Below are 27,859 nucleotides of genomic sequence, written 5' to 3'. Positions count from 1 at the left end.
CTTAGTGGCTGCTTTGTGTTGAAATACATTAATTCTTTAGGTGGGTTTATGACAGCCTGGAATAAAATAAAGGGTAATAAGCTGGGCTGATGAGGAAAGTATGGGTGGGAGGGGGAGATGGGAGAGAATCTCTTTTGTGGTGATGATACCTGCATCAGCAGACCCCTTTAGCAGCCCCAGTCCTCCATGTGCAGCTGCCTTTGCGTGCACATGGTGCAGGGCACAGGCTTGTGGCCCCTGCACCTGTAGTGGGTGGGGAGAGGGACAGTGCCATGGTCTCTTCCCTTTGCCTTTCCCAAAAGCTCTTCTCACAACTGGCAGTTTAAAAACATCATGATGGTGAACAGTCAAAGCTTCTGCTGACCCTGAGAGGTTTGGGAAGTTTCCTGCAGCTGAGCCACATTACTGGACCAGGGCAAAGCTGCCTATCCCCATTTTTATACTTCTACCTGCTGCCCAGGCGCAGAGGTGGGTAGGAGGGTGCCTTTATTGGAGGAACATTTTGCTGGTTATAGCCTCCTAAAAGAGGAGCCAGTTATGCACCAAGACAGGTTTTGGTTCAAAAGCAGAACTGGTTGGTCCCATTTCACACTGCAGTCATCATAACAAAGAGTGGGCACTGGGAATCCTGTAATTGCCACAGCTTTAAATTTCCATCAACACGAGGCTGGAGTACAAACACCAAACACACAGCTGGTCCCAGGTGTTTCTGGAAGTGGTGGCCATCACATCTTCACCTTGCTGAAAGAAACTGTTGGGTGTGAAGTGTAGAAAGTAGCTTAAAGGATCCCAAGCTCTCAGTGCAAATGGAATGAAAACAAAGATTTATTTTTTTTTCTGTTAAGAGGCAAGAAATGAATCCTGTGTATGAACAACCTGCTGGGCTTGCTCACTCTTTGCTTCTCATATATGTTGCCCTCTATAGCTTATTCCACATTCCAGTCCTTTAATGGTCTGAACCACACCGAAAATACTGGGATAAAGTGTCTCCCGGCAATGCTTATCAGGAGATAGAACTATTGGAAGAAAACATGTATGAACAAAGTAGTTACCAAAAGTTCACTGGGTCAAACAATGCTAGGAGGGAAAAAAACCAAAGCACTAACCAACCCCAAACATTTCTTAAAAAACAGAGAGAAGTAATTCTTTGTAATGTTTGTGTGCCATTCTTTTCACCTGTGAATGGTTCTCATCTATGAGGAATTCAGGAAGGGGAAGGACAGAGTCCTGAACCTGGGGAGGAAAAACCCAGGCACCAGTACAAGCTGAGACAACTGTAAAGCAGCTTGGCAAGAGAAGGATCTGGGGGTTTGGGATCTGGACCAAGCTGAACATGAGCCACCAACCTGTGCTCGTGGCAAAGGCAGCAAAGTGTACCCTGGGCTGCCCAGGCAGTGTCAGCAGCAGGCTCAGGGAGGTCATGCTGCTCTCTGCACAGCCACATCCAGCAGCAATGGCAGGCCCTGCTCTGCCGGGAGGGGCTGCAGGGAGCCAGCTGGCCACACTGGGACTGTGTACTCAGGGGGCCCGGGCCTGTTAGATGGGGCTGAGAAAGAAGTAAACAGACACAAAAGGGGCCACATCCCGCAAGAGTGAAATGACAAAGCACTCTTAATAGCAAAGAGATTAAAAACCCCACCATCAACCCAAAAGAAGAAACAACCTATGTTTTGGCTTAAAGGTATGTTTTGGAAAGAAAGCAGCTCAGTGATGCAGAATCAAATGACATTCTGCTGTCATCTTGGCCAACTGCTTTGGGCAGCTTCCAAAACCACCCTCATGAAAGAATGCGTGCAAGGGAAATGCTTAAAGCAGGAACCCTGCTCTGCTGCCCTGGCACGTGGTGCAGCTCCCATGTGGCAGCAGGAGGGGGCTTGGACACAGCAGGGTAAGTGGTCTTCTGGAGGAGAAACTCGTTACCATTTCAAGGCTTTAGAGTGACCAAATGAAAATTGACTTGAGCTCTTGAGATCTGAGGAAGTTGGCAAATCTCTTAGTAAATTTAACAGAAGGCCCTGTGCCTCTGAATGTAGCTCTGGGGATAGAGGTGCCCTCAAAGATGGCCAAACAGCCCCATGTACACAGTGGTTCTGTGGGAAAACAGTGTGCTGGTCAGACACAACATGCTTGGAGAAAGTGAGTAAGGAGATGGAGTGAGGCAGTGGGGAACAAGGGGTGCCAGCACTGGCAGGGCCCATCCCCCTTTCCAGAGGCACAAGAAAAGCTCCAAGAGCAGAAGCCTACAGCTGCCCTGAGGGGTGATGAGTCAAGGGAGTGGATGCAGTGATGGGTGTTTTGCTGTGACCAGTCACCTACAAGGGACGTGATCTCAGGCTGGTATTAATTGGCTGGAAAAAAATTTGGCCTGGAAATAGGGAAGTTTTCCAATTTCCATTAATCTCTCTAGGGATGTAGCTCTGGCTCTATTTCCTGTTTAGGTATTCACACACATTGATACATTCTGAAGGATTATCTCACCAGGAAGGTATCTGTAACTTGAAGAGCCAGATACCACCACATCTACCTCATGGTCAAACACACCAGGACTGCTGTGAATGCCACCACGCTCTGCTATGTGCAGTCTGTGAGGGTTTGGTGTTTCCTACATGTGTTTGGAACTAGAAAGGACTAAAAATGTACCCTGTTTCTGCATGGGAGGATGCTGGATCTCCTGTCATGTCTTATAATAGTCCAGAGGAGACTGATGGCTCAGACCTCTGCCCTCAGCATAAACACAGCTTGTTTCTGGCTTGGGGACAGAAACTAGGGCACGCCGTGACTCCCCACTTGCTTTAGCCATTGGACCCAACACCAAAGAAACAGCCATAATCACCTTCCCTCTCTTCCTTCAAGAGCTTTGGTGCATCAGAGCCAACACATCAATGCCTGCTTCCAGGGCAATGAGAGAATTAAATGCCTGAATGAAGAAGCAGAGCATGTATTTCTTGTTCTGGAGCATGCCCAGCTTGCAGCATTATGAACACACATCTGAACTCTTGAGGCTGGCAGGGTTATAGGAGGATGCTCAGTCTTCCAGAGCTGTTTGGTCAGGCTTTTTGCCTGAACTGGCACATTGCTGAGACTACACAGCTTGCCAGCATGACCCAAGCGAGTTACAAACTGGCTTGGATAACCTCTGTGCTCCCAGTGAAAAGCAGATGTCTCCTCATGGCTGTCCCTCCTCACCAAGCAACACAAGACTCAACTACACCATCCACTTGTGCTGACCATGGATAGAGCCGCAGTTGGCAATGACTCCACCAGGTTCACAGCTGAATGGCTCCTTAGTCATTTCTTGCAAAGCTATAGGGGTCACCATGAGCCTGACTTCCTCGTGCTGGCCCAGCCACTGCAGGCCGAGAGTCCTGGTAAAAGTGTTGGGACTTTCCCTAGGCAGAGAGAAGATGCTCTCTTGCAAGTCAGAAAGGTCCTTCCAACAGACAAACAGGAGGATTTGTTCCAATGGTATGCCTGCCCCCTGCCTGGTATGACACCAGGGCTCTGAGGAACACGCTCACACATCTTGCAGCCGTGTGCTGCTGAGCAGGCAGGGCTGCAGAGCTGCTCCCACCGACGCTGCAGAGCGCGGGGCTGCGCCTGCGGGAACACGCTCACACATCTTGCAGCCGTGTGCTGCTGAGCAGGCTGGCTGCAGAGCTGCTCCCACCAACGCTGCAGAGCGCGGGGCTGCGCCTGCACCTTGCTCGGCCTGAGGGGCAGGAGGTCTGAACTGCAACAAGCCTTTGCCTGTGCTCCACTCATCTCTTTACAAGCAGGTGCACATGCCAAAAACTTGCTTGTCTCCTTTCAGACTGCCAAAAACAGGGATGGGAAGCTCCCCCAAGTCAGAGATGTTCCCATTCTGAATCTAAAGTATACTAGGGAATGAGTTGTGGAAGTAGTCACCCTGTGGCTCACCACACTGACTTGGTGCTAAGGAATCTCTGATGGGAGTACTGGGTCACTTACCTGCTTTGGTCTCTCATTAGAAATAAAAGGACATCCTGGATCCACTCTCCTGACTCAGGCTGTGCAGCTAGGAAGGGACAGGTTGTCAGCAACCACTTCCAAGTTCTGCTTCTGAGGAAGTTCTGTCTTGTTTTCTGTCTTTGAGGAACCAAGGCAAATCAATCCACAGAATGTGCAGACTAAAAACTCTTCAGGAATGGAAGCTACTGTTGGTCTTTGAAGTGTAAGAGTATTTTATAGCATTGTTTGAACTTCCTTCTGGCCATACACAGGGTATTCATCAGAATGATGATTCCCTCCTATCAGGAATTCAAGCAGGGGAAGCCTTCAAGGGACACAAACTGCTGCTGTACAGGACTTTGCTGTCCCTGCTTTTGAACACCTTGCTGCTCCCTGTGCAAATCTGTTCCTGCAGCCAGATACAGTGCCCTGGGCTGAGACCAGCCACTCTGTGACTAATGCCTGGTTATCAGCTCAGTGCACCTGCAGCCAGGCTGGCAAGCAGACTTCATAGCCCAGCTTCTTCAGCTTGGGCTATTTCCCTGAGCACCAATTTGAGATTTGATTTTAAGGCACAAACAGAACTATTACTGCTGATAAAGACAATAATGAAATACACAGTCAAGAGAAGTAGGATCCATATGGATGATTTCTTTAAGAAGCAAGGTTCCTGTGTATTGCAAATGTTTGGGGATCCCAAATCTTTCTTTATCTTTAGAGGAAACAGTTCAGCTGTTACAGCCCCCAAGAGCCAGTCTGATACTGAACTTGGTCCAACAATGTGAGCTAAGTATCTACCAGCTGGAAGCACATTTTAGATAACATTTTGTTATTTATCAGTTCTAAAACTTGCAGGGCTCATTAGCATGTGCAGAAAAGGTTTGTAGTGCATGCTGTTTTTCCTGTGTAAGACTGCTCTAGACAACATTATTTTTTTATCCCAAACAACTACTCAGATTTAGTTTTGTTGAGTGGTAGATGTTTAATTTAGTATATTACAAAGCATGTTCTCAGAACAGCTTTCCTGTCTTACTGTGACAAAAGCTGTGCAGTCCAGGCATTAGAAGACAGAAAAAACCAGAAATAAATGTATGTCTGCTAAGAGACACACCAGACTTTTATGAAGATAGGAACTTAAAAGATGACAAGAACTTAGTTCTAACTATGTAACTGAAACTTCAGCACCTTTAAATCCTGCACTGGTAAAAAGCCATAAAGACTGGGTTTTATCAGGTTTCCTATTAATTGCACATTAACAAGTGAAGAACTCTGAGCATCAGCTTCCTTATTAATGGGAGAATCCCCACTCTTATGTACAATATTTGAAAACTGATAGATAGCCAAGTACACACACACACCCCCCATCCCACACCCCTTTTCTTTGAAATGTGTTGCCTTCAATTCCAGACTTTCATACTCATTACTCTTTAACAGATCTTGCTCTTGTAAGCTGCATTCTGGCTCAGCCTATTATGCCCAGCATAATTTGCTACATGAATGTACCAACTGACCTACTGATAATCAGCATAAGAAAATAACTCAAATGTCCACATTAAAAAAAAAAACCCAAAACACAACCCCCCAAAAAATCCCAAAAACCCAAAAAAAACCACCCCCAAACAAAACAAAAAAAAAATAGAAAAAAACTCAACATAATTCCATCTGGAGAAAGACAACTGAAAACCATGCTCTGAGCATGGAGTGAACCTCCAGAAATCTCTTCTAAACAATATCATTCTATTGTGATTCATTGAGTAATGTGACGTTGTGACTAATTAAAAACTGACCAAAGAAGATAAAAAGGAAAAAACCCAATAATTATCCACTACATAAAAAACCAAAAAAACAAAGCTTTTGGAAATAAATCTGAACTATTTGCAAGATTTGTCAAGTCCAGATTTTAGATTGCTAAGAACTCATTTATAAGAAAAAGCAATTTTTTTTTTTCAGGTAGCACCAGAAAACTTTGAACTAAAGCATTTTAAAATTAGTTTAAACCAAAACACTCTAACTTTTGTGAGAGGGAAGTATTTGACCAGAGCAATAAAAAGAAACTTCATTACAATCAGTAAATCCACCTTGTGAAATTATTTCCGTTTTAGAAATCAAACCCCTGATAGATGTGTAATTAAATTATTTTAAAATCTCCTCTATGTCAAAAGCATTTCACATCCTTCTGGTCAAAGCACTGCAGGTTGTTTTAGAAGGGGAGCTCACACACTGCTTTGTGCACAAAGCCTGATTTCTTGTTACAGAAGAAAAGCAATACCAGCTGTACACACTTGGTAAGAGAGACTTAAGTCATGTTGAAGAGCACACTCCAGAGCACAAGCAATCCCTAACTAATGCCACCAGTATCCAGCCCTTCTGTATGAATCAAGGGATATCAAAACAATTTGCAGAAGAGAAATGGGCAACTGAGGCAGTGGGAAGCAAAGCAAACTCCTCACTGTCACTCTGCCCACCAACCCAACCCCCTTCACAAGACAAAGCTCCGTAACTTCACCTCAAAAATGTCACTTTTTAACTACACCACTGTCTGCATTACAGCTCCTTTGCTCTGTACTTCTGTCAATGTCCAAGCCCATGCACAGCAATTAAGTTTTCTGTGAAAGAAAAAAGAAATTAGAAAAAGACTGCCATGTGACACCTAGAAGCGTTTATTTTATGCAACAAACTTAAATATGATCATGTGTACATAAAAGTGTACACTGTATCTATGCTGAACAATGCCAGGAAACATAATATTGATGCAACAATCTTCTAAAATAAACATTAAAAAATGAGCCTGGACAGGAAGACAAAATGCAAAACAGACTTACTTCCAATCAGCACAATGCTTAAAATTGAGAGCAATCCTAAACATTTCCAACTTTCCTTACAAAGCTGCCAAAGTCCAACTATTTTTAAAAACTGATTTTTTTTTTCTTTACATCAATAATAAAAATCTGGTGACAAACATTATAAAATCAAATGCTGGACTGTCTTTACTCCTTTAAAATTTAGAATATTCCAACAGAACCGCAGGAGTAAAAACACTTAAAAGTGATATATGTTTTTATAAAACAAACATCAATATGTACATTTATTGCAAATTATATTAAACTAAAATGGAGGGAAAATTAAAAAATGAAATGTCTACTTGCGAATTAATAACAATTTTAAGTGATTACTTTCCCACTCTGATAAAAATCAGAAAGCAACATTTATAAAATTGCCACCACATGACTTTTCATAGCAGGGAACTGAAATCTGTACATCTTATTTTTGCAGAAAAGTAGGCAGGCAGAAAGAATTATACATAAAACAGTCTCCAAAAGTAAAGCAAAAAAAAAAAAATTGTGATTTTTTTTTCCTCTAGTCTTGTTTAAAATCCATTCAGTAGACTTCTACCTTTTCTGTGAAACATGGGAATACCTGGCTCTAGGATCATGAATTTTCAATGTCAGTGTAAGGACCTTCTCTGACTTCCTTTAAAAAAAAATGCAGCATGAAAGTTAATGGTGTAAATACACTTTTAAACTCCAGAATGCAGGAACTGGAACCAAGTGTTAAGCAATTTGCTTAATTATTGACTTTTCATAAAAAAAGTCTCTGGGGAAATAAGTACAGATGCTTTTAGCCTCTTTCTCAAGAGTTTCTGCTTTACATTTCCATTGAGAAGGATTAATTTCATGTGAAAGGGAAGCATAGTTTTCCTTCTGGTTTCAGAGCTGAAAGCTGTGTGTTTTGAAGTAATTTAAGTTCCTGTACAGGAAATTTCTGAATCCTAGTTTTTGCAGAAGCTTGGAGCATGCCTTTATTTGGCCTTCATTTCCTCCCTTTTCGAGCAAGTTTTCTTTTTACCTTTATGAGGGGAGAAAAGGAAATGACAGTTAATTTTAAGGACATGGAAATTACAAGTGATTCTGAATCAAAATCCTACCAAATATTGTTTAGATTTTAGCTTTCACACTCTTCCTACTGTGTTTCTTCCAACTCCCTCTCGTATCTTCTTAACAATTACAAAATTAATTGAACACAACTGAACTGCCTCATTGTACAGCACAACTGCCTGATAAACTTGAAACTACACAACTTGAATTGTGCATTTTATAATTCCATAACCAAGTAATGTTTTTTCATCATAAATATAAACAGTTATCCACTGCTTAATTGGAGATTAAGAACAGTAACTTGATCTAATTAACTGTAATTACCAAGGTTTATAAAAATAGCTTATTTTACTTCAGAATAGGCACTACTTCTAATGTTTTCCAAGTATTTACAGTAACTTGTACATGTCTACTTAAAAGCAAAAAACCTATTAGAGATTTTTTACACACACATTTCTTTGATTTCTTACTGTACAAACTACAATAAAGAAGTAAAAACAGAGAATTGTCCTATATAAGATGCCTGCTACACCTTAAGGAAGCCTCCCTCTGCTATCTCTGTATCCTCAGTATCTTCCTGGCTGCTCCCACAGGCCTTAAAAAGATCCATTGCATTTTGAGAGTATTCTGAACTTGAGTCTATCTCCAACAGTGAATCTCCATCACTTCCAAGCACCTGGCTTCTGAAAAACGTTAACAATGTTTTGGTATTTTGTCCAGAAAACACTGAGACATTACACATTTTAAAGATGTTATTTGATACAGTAGCTTATTAAAGGCTATGGATAGTGCAATTTGTTTTGAAGACTTGAAGAAATTTGACACATTAAACAAGCATTGCAAGGCAGTACACAAATATTATACTCTTGACAGACCATTTTACTGGTGTATAAAGCTTACTCTAAGAAGAAAAGGTAAAACTATTTTTGTTCAAGGTTCTCTGCAAGATCTTCAACTTACAAATCTCTAGAAAGAAACTATTTCAATGATTCTTTCTTCAGTTAATTTGTGATTTCTTAGAGCACAAGGTTTGCAGACCTTATTGCTCTCCCACTTTGGACACTTTTGCATTAACTATGTACCAGGTCCAGCAAAACAAACCTCTCGTGTTAATGCACATTATGAATTGCTTGTATTGCAAACCAAGTCAACATGTTTAAACACTAAAGTAGCCAGATTATCATGCAAAAGCTGTTTTGTAATTTACAAAGTTGCAAATGTTAATTTTCAGTTACTTAAAATAGGCATTACAGTACTGCTAACACTAAAAACAAGCACAGACCCAAAATACCAGAAAATAGTTACAGCTGGAATTACAAATTTCCCTGTGCATTAAAGACAGTCAGTTTCCAAGCCTTTGCTATCACTGAAACACCATCAACTCTTAGTTCCTTTAGACAGCAATTCCAGGAAGGGGAACTAGGATGCATAAAAATAACATTTGGTGAGAACGGGTTAAGTTTATCCTGCTCTGACCAAACAAATTAATTTCTCCAATTCCAGCTGCCCAGGTACTTTTAAAAAATAGGACTCAATGCAACATATGGTTGCAACATCTGCTGTGGTTTAGTTGTGCCCTTAACTATGCTAGGTCTGCTGTAATTGTAAACTCAGGGTCTGACTTGAGACAGGAAAGGACCACCCCCCCACGTATTTAATGATTGATTTTTACCTCTGTAGATCAATTTGTCTCTGTGCTGCTGCTGGCTTTTTTGCTGTGTCCTGCTGTTTTGGTGCTTTGGCATTACCTGCCTCTAAACTCCCTGGACCTTCCTGGTTGGCTGCTGCCCTCTTCCTTCCCCTGACGGGTGGTTTGTTTGTCTCCTCGTTTTTTGCAGTGGTACCCTGAGGCTCTGGTTTGGTTGGTCGCCCTCTTCTGGTTTTCGCTGCAAAAGATGGGCCTGTTTCTTCTACACTTTTTTCTTCTGTTTTTTGATGAATATTCTCAGTTCCAGATGCTGTTGCTGTTCTTTTTTTCCCACGTTCAGTGCTATTTCCTTGTGTTGTCTGATCAGAATTAATCTCCTAGAAAATAAAAATCATGAATGTGAAGAAAAAACGATTCCCAAAGGCAAACCCAAACTGTTACCTCCTTCCATCAGAAACATGAGCTTTTAAAACTGTAAGTATTGTTATGAAAACACATCACATGGCCTTAGACCTAGCAGTAAGTTTTACTAAATGGGATTTTGGACCTCATCCTTGCAAAAACATTTTCTACATTTTGTGCAATCTTAGTAACTGCAGCTGATCTATCTTATAGTGATGTGAGAGAGACTATACTAAGAATAATTATCTTTATGAGCTCCTCCCATTATCATTTTTCTGGACAAGTTCCTTTTACTGTCTCTTTGTCAAATGACAAGAGAAAACTGAGGAGCAAAAGAATTATTTCCATACAGCAGTATTTACTGTTTACTTCTATACATGCAAATTTTGAGACCAACATTCAGTAAAGGTGCAGTTTACTGAAGACCTAAGTGCCAGTAAAGAAAAACCCAAGGAATAAAGAAGTAAGATCACACCAAGAATGCAACTTGATGTGTTTGTTAATTCTTTGTCATGTCTTGAAATAGGTATGGCCTACATGCATGTTCTTCTCAACACACTGAACAAGGTAATGAAGTGATTAAATTCCATGAAGAGGTGTCTGTGTATGTGGAACAGAAAGGGTTAGCAATGCATTTCTCTACAGAGAGCAGTATTTGTATGGAATCAAAGAGGAAGCAACTGGATGCCAAGCCTTCACTTGAACACTGACTTCCAAACCAGCTGGGAGAAGGGGTAGAGAAAAGGACACTGAAGAAGTATGGCTGGGATCACTTAGCAATTTCAAACAAACCAATGCCACTATTCTAAGTGCTGTATCTGAACCAAGGACTTCTTTTGTTAAATATTCTCCTATTATTTCTTATGTGTTCAAATGAGTCAGGCAATCTCTGTAACCTTCACTACTGTTCCAGCAGCTTCATAGTAGACACAGTTGCTATTCATAAGAACTTTACAGAGTCTCTGAAATTTCAACTTCAAAAACCCAGAAAGCATTTTTGAACATTTACTTTATATGTGCTTTGCCTAACTTTTCTATGCAATGATACAAATCCAAAACACTGGCTTATTACTCTAATTTCATCTAAAAGAAGAGATTAAGCAGATATAACTTCTTAAAAAGCCATAGTAGACACAGTTGCTATTCATAAGAACTTTACAGAGTCTCTGAAATTTCAACTTCAAAAACCCAGAAAGCATTTTTGAACATTTACTTTATATGTGCTTTGCCTAACTTTTCTATGCAATGATACAAATCCAAAACACCGGCTTATTACTCTGATTTCATCTAAAAAAAAAGAGATTAAGCAGGCTTTTTAAGAAGTTATATCTAAATCTTCTATGTATCCCTACATTATTACAAAAATCTACTTTAAATCACAGAATCATCTAGGCTGGAAGCGATCTTCAAAAATCATCTTGTCAAACCTGTTGACAGTGGGGCCCCAGTGGTTATCCAGGGCCTTGACAAGTCAAGCCATGAACACTGATAATCCACCACTTTTCTGGACAGTCTGCTCCAGTGTTTAAATTTCTCCACAATGTTTTGGAGGTTTTTGTATTTTTTTTTCTTGCTTGCATCCAGACAATTTCCCCTGAAGCAACTTCCTCCTTTTGTCCTTCCAGCAAGCAACCTTGAGAATACTTCCTTCCATCCATCTTTTCCATAAACACCTTTTAGACATTGAAAGACTGATTGAACCTCTCCAAGGCTTCTCTTCTCTAAGATGAACAAACCCAACACTTCAAACCTTTCTTCACACAATACCTTTTCCATGCCTTAATCATCCTGGTGCCCCCTGCAGGGCTCCCTCCAGTTTTTCAGTATCTGCATCAAACGAGGGGGGGACTCAGTATTCCAGGTATGGCCTAATGAATGCCAAATGGGGTGGAATAACCACATCCCTCTGTCTGCTGACTATTCAGGACACAGCTTGCTGTCCTCACTGCAGCCAAGGCACACAGCCAGCTCATGCTCTGTTAGTTATCCACTGGGGATGGTCCCCCAGGTCCTTCCCAGCCAACCTGCTCTCCAGCCAAGCAGATCCCAGCATGCTGTACAGCTGCTTGAGTTTGATCTGTCCCAGGTGCAGGACTCAACTGTGTTAAAATTTATGCTATTGTATGTTTTATAAGTTAAAAAATCATTATGATTTACACATGGTGTTCTTGCTTTAATGAAAGGGGGGGTGAACCATACACCATATTTTTAATAGTTTAATTAAGATTTTAGTTGTGACAAAATTCCAAAGTTAGATGTTTACTTCATGCTGTAGGACCACTTGACATTTTCTTGGCAGTAATTTCAGTTGAAGCTACTACAGGTATAAACTTTCACTCTGAATCCCAGGCTCACTGTTACTTACACTGGAAAATGCAGAATAAATGTGGAAATACTTTGGAATTTTAGAAAAGAAGAATGAAGTCCATTCAAATGAGTGCTATAAATTACTCTGGATAAAATAAATGGCTGTTTTGAAGATACAGGGCCCTCTGTCAGGCTGGGAAACTGACACAACTACATGAAATGAAACTGGATGTTACCAGCTCCTCAGAGACCACCTGCAATGATGTGTACTGAAAAAAACCCAATGTCAAGCTTATTACAGACATCAGTCCATAAAATCCCTAGACATACCTTGTTTTTCACAGGTTCTGTCTTTGCTGGTGTGACTGAAATAATCCTCACAGGATTTTCATCATTTTCACTGACTCCGGTTTCCGATATATCTGAACTTTGTTCCCTGGGAACATCATGGAAGCCATAATCAACCAAAAATATACAGAAAAGAAGAAAAATGTTTGGAATTATTTGGGGTAAAGAAAAGGGGGTAGGGGGAAGGGGAATCAACGCAATAGGCTAAATTAGTTGAAGAACAATTGAATTTGCCAGAGTCCACACACATATTTTCTTTCCCAGAACTAGGAAAGGTCTGAAAGGAATTGGCTGGTCACTGAGCCAAATCCCTTACCACAGACACACCACTGTATAATGACTTTTGCAAACTTAAGACCAGAGCTCTAAAATAGGCTGTATTCTTTTTCCAGATAGAAAGAGCCAACACTGGAAAATGTAGTGAAGAATAATAAACACGAATAATGCTACAACTTCATAGAAAACAAAAGAACAAAAAAGAAAGAAGTAAGATTATTACAACTTACATCATGCACGCTTTACAGAACGAATTCTGAACGCAGTTATACTTCCCTTTGGCCTTATGAAATGTAGCAACTAGACTTGCTTTCTCTGCTTTCTTTAACCCTTTATTTTAGCCAGGTAATCAATTCCAAACCAAATTATACAGTATTAAAATCTGAAAGGGTAAACTGTTTCTCCAGATTTACAATAAATGTTAAAACTCTGCGTACATATAAAAATAATACTTGCTAGAAGAAACACTGAGTATTACCATCATATGTTGCATCTTTCCACTGAGACCCTGGCCTGCTTCAACAAGGTCCTTTTATCATCCTTAATCTTACACAGATCAGAATATTCTATCTATATAAAAGAAGTTTCTTGTTTCCAATCAGGATTAATTGTAATTTATACATCAAAACACCAATGACACAAACTGAACCGAAAAGCAGGTATGGAGATTTTACCTGTTGAAAACTACTACATTTTCTAAAACTGGACAAAATAAGGACACTCTTCCAACATGTAAACACACACACCAAATCATCTCCTGTCCTAAAACTTGCAAGCACAGTGGAGACCATTAAGTAAAGAGCTGATGAAAGAAATGTTAGACTCCCGTACCTTGATCTGTTTCCTGCAGAAGAGCTCAGCTCAGAGTTTACACTGCTTCCAGTCTCTGATCCTGTAGTCCTAATATATGGTCTCCTTCCAGTTGCAGATAATGGTTTGTTTACTGTGCCTAATACACCAGTTGGTTTTGGCTAGAAAAAAAATGTTTAAATCTTAAAAAATGCAAACTTCAGATACATATTTAATTTTACAAATATTTGCTTGAGTATTTCAAAATACTTTTCCTGGGATAAGAGTCTTGATCACAGTGCCATCAGTTTAGAGCTACTAACCTTATCTTTACTTTAAAAACATTGTTTATCCTTTTACTTCTTGTAATTTAAAAGCACTTCATCAACTGCTCTTCTCTCTCACATGCTTTGAAGACAGAGCAGCTGGAGAAGTCTCAACAAAAGCCAAAATGTTAGGCAATATCAGAGCTGAGAGCCTCTGGGTAAGGATGAATGGGAAAGCAAATAAAGCTGATACTGTTGTGGGAGTCTACTATTGCCCACCCAGCCAGGACACCACTAGCAATGCATCCTTCTACAAGGAATGACAGGATCATTCTGGATCAACTGCCCTTGGCCTCATGCACAGCCTTGGCCCTGTACATGGGGGACAGCAGACTGAGTGCTCTAAGGCTTTTGGGTGCTCTGGGAATCTGCTTTTGAAGGTACTGCCATCTATGAACTCTGGTCACTTTTTAGGAACCATCTCTCAAAGCACAGGAGCAGGCAACTGCGAAGTGTAAGATGTCAAGCAAGTGAGGCAGAAATGTAGCCTGGCTGAGCAGGGATCTTCTTCTGGAACTTAGGCAGAAAATGAAAGTATACATTATTTGGAAGCAATGACAGACAACATGGCAGCATTACAGAAATGCTGTTCACCACTGTAGGGAGAAAATTCCTGTGGCCAAAGCTTGATTAGAGTTCAAGTTGGCCAGCACCATAAAGGTCACAAAAATGGCTTTTTAAGATATGTCAAAAGCAAAAGCAGGATCAGAGATAACACTGGGCCATTACTTGATGAGGTTGGTCACCTCACACACAGGAGGTGACAAAGCAGAAATATTTAACACCATCTTTGCCTCTGTCTTCAACACCAGTGATGGGCCCTGGGACCCCCAGAGTCCTGTGTTACAACACTATGTCTGGCAGGAATGATAAACAACCAGTTCCCTCAGCTCCTCCTCATAAGACTTGTGCTCCAGACACTTCACTCATTTTGTTTCCCTTCTTTGTACATGCAGTAAACTCAGTTACTCAGCAAATGGAGCAAATAAATGATTATATTAAAAGAATAATGCATTTAAATAAATACTGAGCAGAATTAGAACTAGGATGATGCAGCCACTGAACATGTGTCCAGTAACAAGCCTTTTCTACAGAGATTGTTGCTTTTTTTGCTAGCTAATGTTTTCCAGCATCTATAGTATCTTTCTCCCGCCTGCTCCATCACAACTTCCACCCATGGGAAATATATTTTCTTCTCGGGAATACCTTAATTTATTAACTTGGCCTCTAAGGAAATTTAAAATTACATGAAGAATGTGACATGTCAGTTACGAAAACGTTCTTGACTGCTCTCCAGGGACAAAATATGAAACTTCCTGTTGCCTACTCAGCCTGAGCACATGGGTCAAGTCATCAGCCACAGCAAGATCTAAAACGTTGTAATTGTATCACAGAACCCCAAACAGATAGTGATTACTTCTAAATCATATTTATATCATTATATGCAGAAAAGTAATATGAAAATATAACACAAATATATAAATATAATAGTTCAGTTAAAACTCAAGCTGGCTACTGCAATGGAAGATAATAACAAATTTTACAAATACATTAACAAAAGGAGGGCCAAGGAAAACCTCAATGCTTTACTGGACACGGAGGGAAACATTGTAACCAAGGATAAGGAAAAAGGTGAGGGATTTAATGCCTTCTTTGTCTCTTTAACAGAAAGGTCAGTTACACTCAGCCTACCCAGCCCCTGAACTGGTAGACAGGGACAGGGAGCAGAATAAATCCCCTGCAATCCAGAAGGAAGTGGTGGCTTGGTGAGCCATTCTGACAGTCACAAGTCTATGAGGCTGGATGGGATCCCCCTGAGGGTACTGAGGGAGCTGATGGAAGAGTTCACCAAGCCACTCCATCATTTTTCATCAGTCCTGGTTAACTAGAGAGGTCCCAGATGACAGGAGGTTGGCCACTGTGATGCCATTCTACAAGAAGGCCAGAAGGAGGATGTGGGAGATCCACAGGGCTGTCAGCCTGATCTTGGTGGCCAGTGAAGTTATGGATGATCTGTTTGTTATCTGGAGTGTGATCACACGGTGTGTACGGGGGATCAGGCCTAGCCAGCATGGATTTAGGAAAGATGGGTCCAGCTTCAGCAACGTGATCTCCTTTTATGATCAGATGACCTACCTAGTGGATGAGGAAAGGCTCTGGATGTAGTCTACCTGGACTTCACTACAGCCTTTAATGTTGTCTCCCACAGCACACTCCTGGAGAAGCTGGCAGCGCATGGTTTGGACACTTGCACTCCTCATGGGTTAAGAACTGGCTGGGTGGTCAGGCCCAGAGAGGAGCTGAAGGTGCTACATGCAGCAGTGGCTGGTCACTACTGGCGCTCCCGAGGGAGCAGTGCTAGGGCCAGTCCTGTTAGTACCTCTGCTGATGATCTGGACTAAGGGATTGAGTGTCCCCTCAGTCACTTCACAGATGACACCAAGTCAGTGGCAGTACTGTCTGCTGGAGGGCCAAAGGCTCTGCAGAAGGACCTGGACAGGCTGGATCAATGGGCCCAGGCCAACGCTGTGGGGTTCAACAACGCCACGTGCCAGGTCCTGCACTCGGGTCACAACAAGCCCAGGCAGTGCTACAGGCTGGGGCAGAGTGGCTGGAATGTGGCCCAGTGGAAAAGGACCTGCGAGTGCTGACAGCTGCTGAACATGAGCCAGTGTGTGCCCAGGTGGCCAAGGAGGCCAGTGGCATCCTGGCCTGTGTCAGCAGCAGTGTGGCCAGCAGGACCAGGGCAGTGACTGTCCTGTCTACTCAGCACTGCTACGGCCACACCTTGAATCCTCTTCCCGATTCAAGGTCCCTCACTGCATGGACACCGAGGTGGCTGGAGGGAGTCCAGAGAAGTGCCATGCAGCTGGTGAAGGGTCTGGAACACAAGTCTTATGAAGAGCAGCTGAGGGAGCTGGGGGTGTTTAAAACTTTTCACAACCGGCTGAAAAGCAGCTGTAGCCAGGTGGGGAGTGGCCTCTTCTCCCAGGCAGCTAAACACAGGAAAAAGGCAATGGCTAAAAGCTGTGCCAGGGGGAGGTTGAACATCAGGAAAAATTTCTTCACTGGAAGGACCGTCAGGCATTGGAATAGACTGGCCAAGGATGTGGTGGAGTCACCATCACTGAAGTATCAAGAAATACTCAATATGGCATTTAGTGCTTTGGTTAGTTGATATGGTGGTGTTTGGTCAGTGGCTGGAATCAATGATTTTGGAGGTCTTTTCCAACCTTAATGATTCTCTAATATCTCCTACTGTTGTACTGAACCTAACTCTGCATTATGGTTTGGAAAGCCTCTCCCAGAGGTGCTTTGCTTTGCAAATATGGAATGTTAGAATCACAGAGTATCTCCAGCTGGGACTCCCTGAAATAGATGTTCAAAAGTGCATAGACATTTGCACCTGAATTTAACAGCAATAAAAGCTATATAAAAATATTACAACTGAAAATTTAAGATTGCCAATGGTATCACTAGTGGTATCACAATTCTCTATATGCAGCATAACTTTATGCCAAGTTTCTTCAGTAGTAGAAGAAACTGTAATCAAGAACCTGTACCCCAGTGCACAGATAACAACCTTGATGTTGTGTACTCATCAGGTAGCATGTTCAAGGAATTAATTATATGTCATCGAGTAAAAGAGTTACAAATTACTGTACATGAACTCTTAACATAACTTTTAACAGTAGTCCAGAACATTTCAAAAACCGCAAGTAATATTCAAAGGCTTGCAACTTGTCAAAACACAGTACCTTTCCTGTCAAAAGAAGAACCCTTGTCTCTTCTGAAATATAATTCCTGTCATTGCAGAAATCCTGCATAAAAAATAAAAATTAGTTTGTATTTGATGTCTCAATCTCACCTCTTTTTTTACACTCAAATAACTTCTCAGATGCAATTATCAAGAGTTACACACACGTCACACCTCGCGACCTGCTGACTAATGAATCAATCTAATAAAGAGAGGTTGAGCTCGTATTTTGGTGGAGATTTACAGCAAGCATTACTGAATGACAGTATGCCATACCTAAAATAGGAATGAACATTTTTCCTTCTAAAGTGACATGAATTTTTTGAAATGATGCAAAACTGTTCTCCCTATTTGTTCACTTGCATGTTTTTAATGGGGAGTCCTAAGAGAGGAACAGAGGTGCCATTTTCTCTGAACAAGTTGAAAGTTGTTACCTTTGTCACACTGAGTATCAGAGTTTACACAGACCGAAATCCTGTAACTGAATAAAGGCACCAGCTCACTGTTACATGGCATCTGCCATTTCACAATTAAATAGGAAACAAATTTTGCTTAAACAGCCTCTGGAAAGGATGTTAATTCACAGCCTAGGGCAGTAAAAAATGTCAGCCAGTACATTCTCCAGGACAACTAAAACATCAGGTCTGGTCCAGAGAATTAATTGTGCTCCCCTAACACTTTTCAGAAGTAAGGTCTCCTGGAGAGCAGTAGTGCCACTGCTGACAGCAGAGCTGTACTTGCCAAAGCCAGGAATAAGAGGACCAACTTGTACAGCAAGCAGAATACCCCTACAACTACTGAGAGATAGTAACATATCATGGGTAATATAAAATAATGTTCCCTCTTTTTTTCCGATTTGCATTCTAATTCAGATATACAGTCAGAAAATACATATATTCTCATATGTTCAGATGCACTTGTAAAACAGACTAATGAAATTATTCAGCAATATATGCCAACCTACCAGCATTAATTCCTGGTTACAAACATTTCTGTCACATGCTCATAATACAGACAGCACAGCATAGAGCTGACATTAAAAAATTAACTGCTGATAATAAAATATGCATTTTCCCACTCATTATCTTACAGAGATAACCAGCTCTCACTCATCAAAAAAAAGTATTTCCCCTTATTACTTTGGAAATAAAATGAACAAATTTACCTTTTCAGGTTGTGTAAAAAATTTGGTTGGCAATACAGGGTCCTTCGGTGAATCTGCATTGCACAAAGCACTTTTGCTGTTGATTACACATAGTGCTACATCACATACTGTGTAAAGTTTCTGGAGAAAAAAAGAAGAAAAGCATGTTTTAGGAATTACTCACTGTTTTTACAGTGTAGAAAGAATGTGGTAGTTCAAAAAGTTTAAAATATGTGTTTAAATAACTACCACTAAGGACATTTAAAAAACTGTATCATTAACCATGCTGCTGGGTCTTAAAACACATGGAGAAATCCTAATTTTTCAGATGATACTATTTATAAAGCCTAGTAATACTTTACATGATGTACAATTGAAGATCTTGCTCAGCCAAATCACCTTAAATGGTTTCTCATCACTGCTAGAAACGAATGGGTTTAACAATAACTGTATAATGCAATATTTCCTCCTCCAACAGCAGAAGATACTTATGTGAGGAAACTAGGCAGTTGTTCAAATAAGGCAGGCAGTAGCAGGAATACTTTCAAAAAATGCAGGTATTACTGGCTGAGGTCAGCAAGGTTTTGCAAGAATGAGATTGGAAACATACAGACAGTGCTTGCAATTAGCAGTGTCTTTAAAAAACCATAAAAATGTCAGGGTTAGTTCTTTCAAACTTCCTGCAAATCCTGCTTATGAAATCCTCAGCTCATCACCCAGCACTAATCTCAACTGCATTTCTTACTTCATTGGCCTTTGGCTCATCAGGAGACTGAGCATCTCGAGTAAGCTTGATGTTTTCTGACATCTTTTTCATGAAGGCATGGCTATTGTTTTCATTCTTTGTCATTAAAACTTCAAGCATGAACCACAGGCACCTAAAAAGCCATAAAACCACAGCAGTTATACTCCAGCTTTTATATTACAGCTCCTACATAGAGCAAAGCTTTACAAAATTTTGTTAGCTGTACCAGCTTTTTCTTAAGAAAACAAAATAAATTTGAAGACATAATCAGATAACTTCATATAATGGTGTAAACACAGTCTAGACCTTTACCACACACAGTCTTAATTGTACTCCTTTGAGTAAACCTGCCAAATTAGTGTGCTTATTATTACACTTGTAAATACTGCCCAGCCAATCAACTTTTTTCTCTTCCACATATGAACAGAAACAGGAATTCTGGTGCTATCATCACCCAAATGAAATTCTGTAATGACTACCTTGAGCACCATGTCCCTATCAACAGTGGGCCATGAGCACACTCAAGGCAGGCTTACACAAATCATGCTGCTACTAGACAGTTATCCACACGAGGTGGATTAATACTGCAGTTCATATAGGAGAGGGGATCCAAAAAGCAGGTCAGATTCTTCCTAGTGCTCCATATGGGAGGAAAATTCTCCCAGGTAAGACTCAATGGAATTAGCCTTCCTAGGTTTCTTTCTTTAAATCTAGCTTGCTTATAGTGAGACTACATCAGATTTTGACTGAAAGTTTGTTTTAAAAATTTGTCAATTATTATATAAAGCCCAACAGGTCCATCCAAGCTATAACTTGCTATCAAGCTCCACCACTGCATATGGTTAGATGTACAACAGTTGCTGTAAGGTAAAATAGTGCTTAGTTGGGAAAGACATACAATTCCCTGTTCACAAAAGCCCCCATCATCTTACTGATTCAAACTGTAATGAAAGAGATGAAGGAACATCTCTCTCAAAAGCTCAGAGGCTAATGCTTAATCAAAATACTTACAGAGCTATCTGATGTTCAAGAACCTAAGATGTCTCTAGTCTGACTTGCATCCAAGAGCTACAAAGGCTATAGTAAATCAATCTGTTAGAAAACTTTACATCCGGGTATACACTGTTTTCAAGAACTGAACGAACACAGGACCAATAACACACCACCCTGACCCAGGTTCTGCAAAATCCAGTGTTACCCCAAGATTACTACAGAGAACACATTATACTCTGGAAATTCCAGTTAACACATGTCAAATTCAATAGCTTGACTTTCCTACTAAGTCAGGAAATTGCATAAATAATTATCAACTTTGAACAAGACCTGTCCAAAACACCAGTGTGATTTTATGCAAAAAAATATGCACCTAGAGGAACACATAAAGTCATTCTTTGTATCTCCGTCAGTAATTTCAGAATATGAATTAGGAAGAGAAAGATGATTGAGACAGTATGAAGATAAAAAACAACCAACCCCAAACAAACCCCAGCAGGATAAGCTTAAAAAACTTTATCAGTAAGAGTTAATTATCACAGATAATGGTTCAGGAACTGCTAAGCATGCATTTACTGTACATCACTGTATCTAGGCCATGTAAACCAAGATGAACTAGGGAGACACCTACAAAACACTGCAAAGCCTGTTTTTCCAACTTTGTAAGCATCTACGTTAACACTTTAAAGTGAACACTAAGACATTCAGAGCTGTTAAGAGAAACACTGTATCACATTGAATGGAAAACATTTTTTTCATATCTCAGGAGACTCTTCAGAGAAGTATTCCTGCCAAAATTCCCCTACAGAGTATTTCTTTGTTTGGAGCAGTCCCTTCTGGCTAGTTCAGCCAGTCTGCGACAAACATGAGGGAGGAAATTCAGCAACAAAGGAAAGCTATACAAGGACTGTCCAAAAAAGCTCTGTGCACTAGAAAGTACTTCTCAAAGAAAGTATTAACTCAGTGACTGCCAATCAGAACTTGTTCCCATGCATTCTGGATAAAGTACATGCTGAAGGATGCTTTCAGATGTTGCCAGGAACAGGGAGTGCTGGGACAAAATGCAGATTTGTTGGCAAGGTAAAAAAATCTTCATTAACTTCAGGTGTGCCCAGGTGTGAACTAACACATCAAGCTTTTCATTTAGAGAAAGAATCAGACTTGGACTGTGAGAAGTGAAGGTGCAAAAAACATTGAGATCTGAACTAGTCTATTGGTGCCAAAATAGAACTGCTTTTTGGATGATGTGTATGTGGTTATATATGCCTAATACCAAAACCAACAAAGCTCAGTTTCATCAAAAATTAATACAATAAAAAACTAAAACACTAAAACCAGCGCTGTGTGGTGAGAGACAACATGCTTAAACAATTTTTAAAATTCACTGCAAGGCATAAGGAGCAAAAGAAGTTATAATTAAGATATGAAATATTATTTGAGGCACACAAGAAGGTCTGAATGTGGAAAGAGTACAGAACAAGCTCCAGCCAAGTATGATGGTATTGCATACAGTAATCTGTGCTGAATACATTAAGAAGTACTAAGCCTGCACTGCTGATGTACAGTGCAAGTGGTAGGTCAGCAGCGATTACTTACAATGAATTTTAGTAGGCTTGCACAGGAAGAGGAAAATAAGTTTCCAGTGAGGCAGGACCTACCCAGCCTCTTTTCAAGTCTTGGAGAAGCGCCCTATTTTAAAAGTTCCAAAATATTTGAACTAACATTACTTGATATCCTATAAACATTCCTAGGCCCAAAGACAAGACTATAAAATCATTACTTACTTTAAAAGAAACATATACAACTCACTAGTTTGGTATACTACAGTATGACCTACAGGTTACCATTTGGGCTTTCAGAATATACTGCTAAGCAGTTGCTGATGACTTCTTCCCATGGTTAAAGTGTTCCATATTTCCACTTTCCATTTACTGGTTTGGAAGATACTGCTGATAAAACAAATATTTCTTCTTCCGAATTAGTTTTTTTCTCTTCCTAATCAGTTCTTTCCAAGTGCAGAACAATTCTCAGCTAAGAATTCCAGAATCACTTGACACTTACTCTTTGACATCACGAAGCTGATCAACATCCTGAGGTTTTGTGAAATCTGGATCATGTGCCAGTAAATGAATCATATACGGTACCACATATTCAGGCAGCAAGGACAGCAATTTTTCTACAGTAATAACAACAAAAAATTGCTTCTGTATTATATACATACACATGCATCATAAGAAAAACTTTTTCAAACACAAAATGTAAAATTTTGACTTGCATTTTCTTCTTACTGACTTTACTTTTAATGAATCATTAAAAAAAATGAAGATGTTTTACTGCTAGAAAACTACTTGGGTCTTGCTTCAGGAAGAAGGTCATAAAGCCTAAAAATATCACGACAAAATTTTGTTTTTTGAGCAAAACAACTATAACCATAAGAGCACTAGATTTTACATCCATAATTCTCAGCAATGTACAGAGGAGTATTTTATGGTTTATGCTAATACTGAACTAAGTAAATTTAGATTTGAATGTGTCTAATATAAAGATGAGGAAACAGATTAAACTTATCTAGTGTTTCTTTAGAAAAGCCAATTGCTTATGGTTTAATAATTATTCCTTCCAGTTTAGTATTACTCTATTCTTAACAATTTCAGTGAAATACGAACCATTAGCCATAGGATTCTGCTTAATATATTCTCTTCGTATACTGATGTTTTTGAGCAAGCACTGTCTGGCATGTGCTCTTCTCTCCTTCACAGGGTCTTTGGCACACAAAGCAAAGATTGCCATATATTCCAACGGGAGCAGTAACTTCACAAGTGCCTTATGCAGCTTCTGGGCAAATATCTGCCTCACTTGGTAGCACTCATCCTACAGCAACACAAACCATAAAAGTGCAACCATCAAAATCCTGGTCTTAAAAAAAAAAGGCATTCAAGGTGGAATTATGAGGAGGCTTTTAAAAAATATGAACAGAAGCAGCACTATTAACATTTGAAATTGAAACTTCAATAACTTGTGAAAGCTGCAGTGAGGAACAGAATATACTCTGCAGCAGCAATAAAAGCTCAGACATAAGGACTCAGAACTCAATTAAGGGTCACTTCAATTCTAATGCAGTTACTTACATTAATGACGAGAGCACAGAGCTGGAACTGTTCTGGGGTAATTATTTCATGGTAACAGGGTTCCTGTGCAAGCTTCATTATTGCACTACCAGCAGCTAATCTCAGTCGAGACATATCTGATTTACTAAACATGGCAGAGAAAAACCCCAAATAATTAATCACAGCTCACCACAACTATCCTTAAATTACCTGCATGTCTCAATTGCTTCTTTTTACAAGATCAATGACGTCCCAGTAACATAGCTTCACATCAAGCTAAATTAACCCTACCAAATTTGTGAAAAATAAAGTGCTTTACTTTCCCCACAAAAATCCTCTACTTCGAGTAAAACAATGAAATTAGATGAGTCAAGTTGCTTGTTTTCCTATCCCTGTCTAAATTAAAGCAATGGTTTTGCCACAGTTTCTCTCTTTCCTTCCTTCACCCTCAAGATGAAGTTGACGTGCAGCTACATCACAGTTGGAATGAAGAAGCTCCACCCAAGACAAAATCTAACATGCTTGGGAGGTGGTTATCACTCAATTGTTTTCAAAGATACCTCTGCAGGTGTTCTACTCTCTACAATGTCTTTTATTAGGAAAATAATCTAATTTGGAACTCTGTAGGTATTAGCAAATTGCAAGAAAGGGAGTATCTAACAATTTCATGCTGCCACTCCTCTCCTACCTACTCTGATCAAATCTGCAGCCAACGTGGTGCTGACCTTAACATTCCACAAGCCCTCTAAAAGAACCAACATTCTTTGACATTCTAAAACAAGATTTATTTTTGCGTAGGTATTAGCAAATTGCAAGAAAGGGAGTATCTAACAATTTCATGCTGCCACTCCTCTCCTACTATTACTACTCTGATCAAATCTGCAGCCAACGTGGTGCTGACCTTAACATTCCACAAGCACTCTAAAAGAACCAACATTCTTTGACATTCTAAAACAAGATTTATGCAAGCCTGCAAGAAACAAAATCTGACCTGATTCGCTTCTGTTCTGTCAAGTCTCCTTCGCTGACGAGCATGGCTGACAACAACCGGAGTGTGGAATTTGCGGATTTTGACTGGTTGTTCTTCATACCCAGCAACCAGCGTACCAGAAGTTTAATTGCCTGCACCTATCACACAAAAATCAACAATCAACAAACGTACTTGCCAGAGCTGGTAAGTTACTAAAATCTACTGCTGTCAAATTGAAATTCCCATAGGTTTCAGTGTATTAGAGCTGGTACATTTTTAAAGGAATGAAGCAGTAAATATTTAAATATTTAAAGTGAAAAAGAAGAAGCAGTATTTCTGACCTCAGGAGACTACAACTATGGTCCACCGCCTTTGCAGATTTGCATCTGCAAAGGATGCAAGATACTTGATATATGATTAAATGTAAAAGCAACTAGATAAAAACCCCTAGAAATGGCTATAATTATATTCCCATTCATTGGGGTTTCAATTTACTTCAAATCTGTTTACAAGTCAGTAAAGTCAAAGTCATCTTTCTTGTAAGGAAAACTACAACTTTTGAATTTCTTGATCTTCTCAATGCTCTGAATAATTAATACCAGGAAGTGAAGACAACAGAATGCACAGTTTCTATCAGTTTTGTGTATAATCCTCAAAAACAATAATGTTCTAATAGGACTAATACAAAAACGCTTGAAGGGATTTCTTCTGATATTCCCCACAGCTTGAAGAAAAGTAAGTTTTTAATTGCAGATATACACGTTATTGCTGTCAGCAGATAACACACCTTTGCCAGTACTTCTGGAGAGACTTCTTCATCCGGAGACCACAATTTTCCATTTTTCTCACCTGTTGACTATAGAAATTCATGTAAGTATACAAAATGGCTCAATCCATAAAGAAAATAAAGTAAAAATAGAAGAAAGTAATGGATTAGGCTTTCTTTTACAAAAAGTATGTTTTATAATGCAATTATCACTGTACTAACCACTTACAGAGAACATTACTTTACAGACTCGTTTGACAAAAAAAGCTCTATTCCCCCCAGAGCTCATAATAGGCTAACAGCATAATAAGAACTTAAAAAAAAAAAAAAAAAAAAAAAAAAAAAAAAAAGATAATCTTACCCTGTCATTCATTAGGAGATCTTTCACAATGAAATTTGCAACAACAGATTTCATTGGAGAAGCAAACTGGTCTGGAGCCAACATAGAAATATGACCCAAAGAGACCAGGGGTGTTATAAGCTGCTCTGGTACATCAGCATTCAAACTTCTACTAAGAGGCTGGGGAAGGAAAAATTTAAAAAAATTGAAAATTTGGCTTCAGTTAATAAATTAACATGTCTTAAAATAGTTTATTTTACTGCTGTATTGCTGATGCATTTCACTGTTTTCCCAAAAGAATTAATAAAATTAGCAATCAGAAGTATAAAGAATACAACTTCCTGTTCAACTGAGTAAATAAAAAGCTTATATAAGGTAAGGGCAAAACAAATTCTACATTCTCTTCTTATTTTAAAGTGAAACACATTCAAACCTGAGTGACATGGGAAAAAAACTTTGACTTAATTTTGTTCAGTAGTTGTGAAAACCTGAATCCCAACTGCCAATGGTAGAAAACAGCAGCCAAAACCTTGGAAACCACCAGGGACATTTCTACTAGCCATCAGTATTTACCTTCCAGGTAACAGTCACCACAACAATTCCTGTATCACCCCACACCACTGCATCAGATTCTGGTATCTTAGGGAGGGAACAAGCACTGTCACAGAAGTCTAAACAGAAATCAAACTTTGCAAACTTAATTCAAAGCTTTTCACACTTAAAAATTATGCACAGGCTCAAAGAGAGCCAAGATTAAGAACCTAAAATATTTTACGAGTGCAGATTAATAATGTTATTATTTAAAAGACTACAGTGAGAAGTAATAAACTGCTCTGTATAGAATATTTTTTTGCTTAACTTATTGTCTAAGGGAGCAGTAAATGAGCAGTAAGCTGATGTCTGAGCTTACAGCCAAGTTGTTCTGCACTAACTGCCTTAGTGAGGCAAGGCTGTATGTGTAAAGACCTTAAAGCTGGATAATTCAATAGGAATGTTATCTCTCATTTAGTATCTGCTAAATGTGTCCCCATGGAATTTGCTGTGGATCAGGCCAGCATATTTAGCTTACTTTCCCCCACAAACTTCTCCCATGCAGATAAAAAGAAAAACCTTCATCTATATCAGACATATTAGTAAATTGTGACTTCAAGAAACAAATATTAATAACTTGCTATTGTAAAATTAATGACTTAACTACCATATATCTGTAGGCTTCCTGACCGCATAAACTGTTACCTATCAATAAACAGTAGGAATTAATTTTAATTACTAGTATCAATTAATAACAGAAACAAATCTTAAAAACAAAAAGGCAACACATACCTCAAAGATCTGTGCAAGTTGTACTTCTTTATTTGAAAATATGGCATGTATACAGTGAACAGCTTGTTTTGCCTGATGAGGAGTGCCTCTTTTTGCTTTCTGATGCAAAATCGGAATTAGTGTTCTGTGTGAACATTAAATAGAATAATTCAAAATGCAATTTGCAATCAACAAAAAAATAAATATCGGCACACACACAGATCTATCATCACTATCTTATAAATCAAGAATGCCTTTGAAGTCTATTCAGGAAAGATCACAAAGTAAAAAGCAGGATGGACCTGTATTTAGCAATACTTTAATATCTGATTGTACACATACAAGAAGGGAACAGCCCACAGGAAAAAAAAATCAAACATGAAAGAAAATAATGATCAAAATAAAGCTATTTAGGAAGACAAGTGTAAGGTAGGGGCAACATGACAGTTTCAGCTAGGGTGAATTCCTGGACTTATTATCCAAGCCTGGGAATGACAGGGCTGAAGAAAATCTGTAAAAGCTAAGAATAACCACTGAACTGGTGTTTACAGGCTTTTATAACCAGAACTTTTAATCACAATGTATACCCAAGCAAACAACTGCTTTGCTGTGAGATTTTGAATCTCCTGCAATCTATCTGCTGATCAGAGGCATGGAAGGAAAGTGCAGGGCAGGAGCCACTCCTGATACCAGGTCCAGGCTGGTCAGACTGTTCAGTATCACTCCCCAGGCAGTGCTGGAAGGCAGGCCAGTCCCATCAGAGCCCAGCAGCTGAGACACTAACTCAGGAGGTTC

General features: G+C 39.7%; 1 protein-coding gene across 2 annotated transcripts in view; it reads right to left on the bottom strand.

Annotated features, from left to right (window-relative positions):
* Nucleotides 1-6,606: 6,606 nt before the first annotated feature.
* PDS5A (PDS5 cohesin associated factor A) overlaps nt 6,607-27,859 on the bottom strand; it is a 78,165-nt gene continuing 56,912 nt past the window's right edge. Inside the window, exons 20-34 of one of the 2 annotated variants that reach the window (XM_039698909.1) lie at nt 27,086-27,209; nt 25,784-25,942; nt 25,444-25,512; nt 24,678-24,814; nt 23,708-23,831; nt 23,246-23,450; nt 22,641-22,755; nt 19,587-19,719; nt 18,863-18,982; nt 17,699-17,761; nt 13,657-13,796; nt 12,532-12,637; nt 9,517-9,869; nt 8,377-8,527; nt 6,607-7,815 (exon numbers count right to left, since the gene is read on the bottom strand). In XM_039698909.1, the coding sequence (XP_039554843.1) occupies nt 7,780-7,815; nt 8,377-8,527; nt 9,517-9,869; nt 12,532-12,637; nt 13,657-13,796; nt 17,699-17,761; nt 18,863-18,982; nt 19,587-19,719; nt 22,641-22,755; nt 23,246-23,450; nt 23,708-23,831; nt 24,678-24,814; nt 25,444-25,512; nt 25,784-25,942; nt 27,086-27,209 (2,035 nt within the window). In that variant the 3' untranslated portion in view covers nt 6,607-7,779. The remainder of the gene's footprint in view (nt 7,816-8,376; nt 8,528-9,516; nt 9,870-12,531; nt 12,638-13,656; nt 13,797-17,698; nt 17,762-18,862; nt 18,983-19,586; nt 19,720-22,640; nt 22,756-23,245; nt 23,451-23,707; nt 23,832-24,677; nt 24,815-25,443; nt 25,513-25,783; nt 25,943-27,085; nt 27,210-27,859) is intronic. The other variant, XM_039698910.1, reaches the window with a different exon arrangement.

The sequence above is a fragment of the Passer montanus genome, unplaced genomic scaffold (assembly GCF_014805655.1).
Source record: "Passer montanus isolate IOZ18808 unplaced genomic scaffold, ASM1480565v1 scaffold13, whole genome shotgun sequence".
NCBI classification, from domain to species: Eukaryota; Metazoa; Chordata; class Aves; order Passeriformes; family Passeridae; genus Passer; species Passer montanus.
The sequence above is the reverse complement of the archived record's forward strand: the minus strand, read 5'-3'. Positions and strand labels throughout refer to the sequence as shown.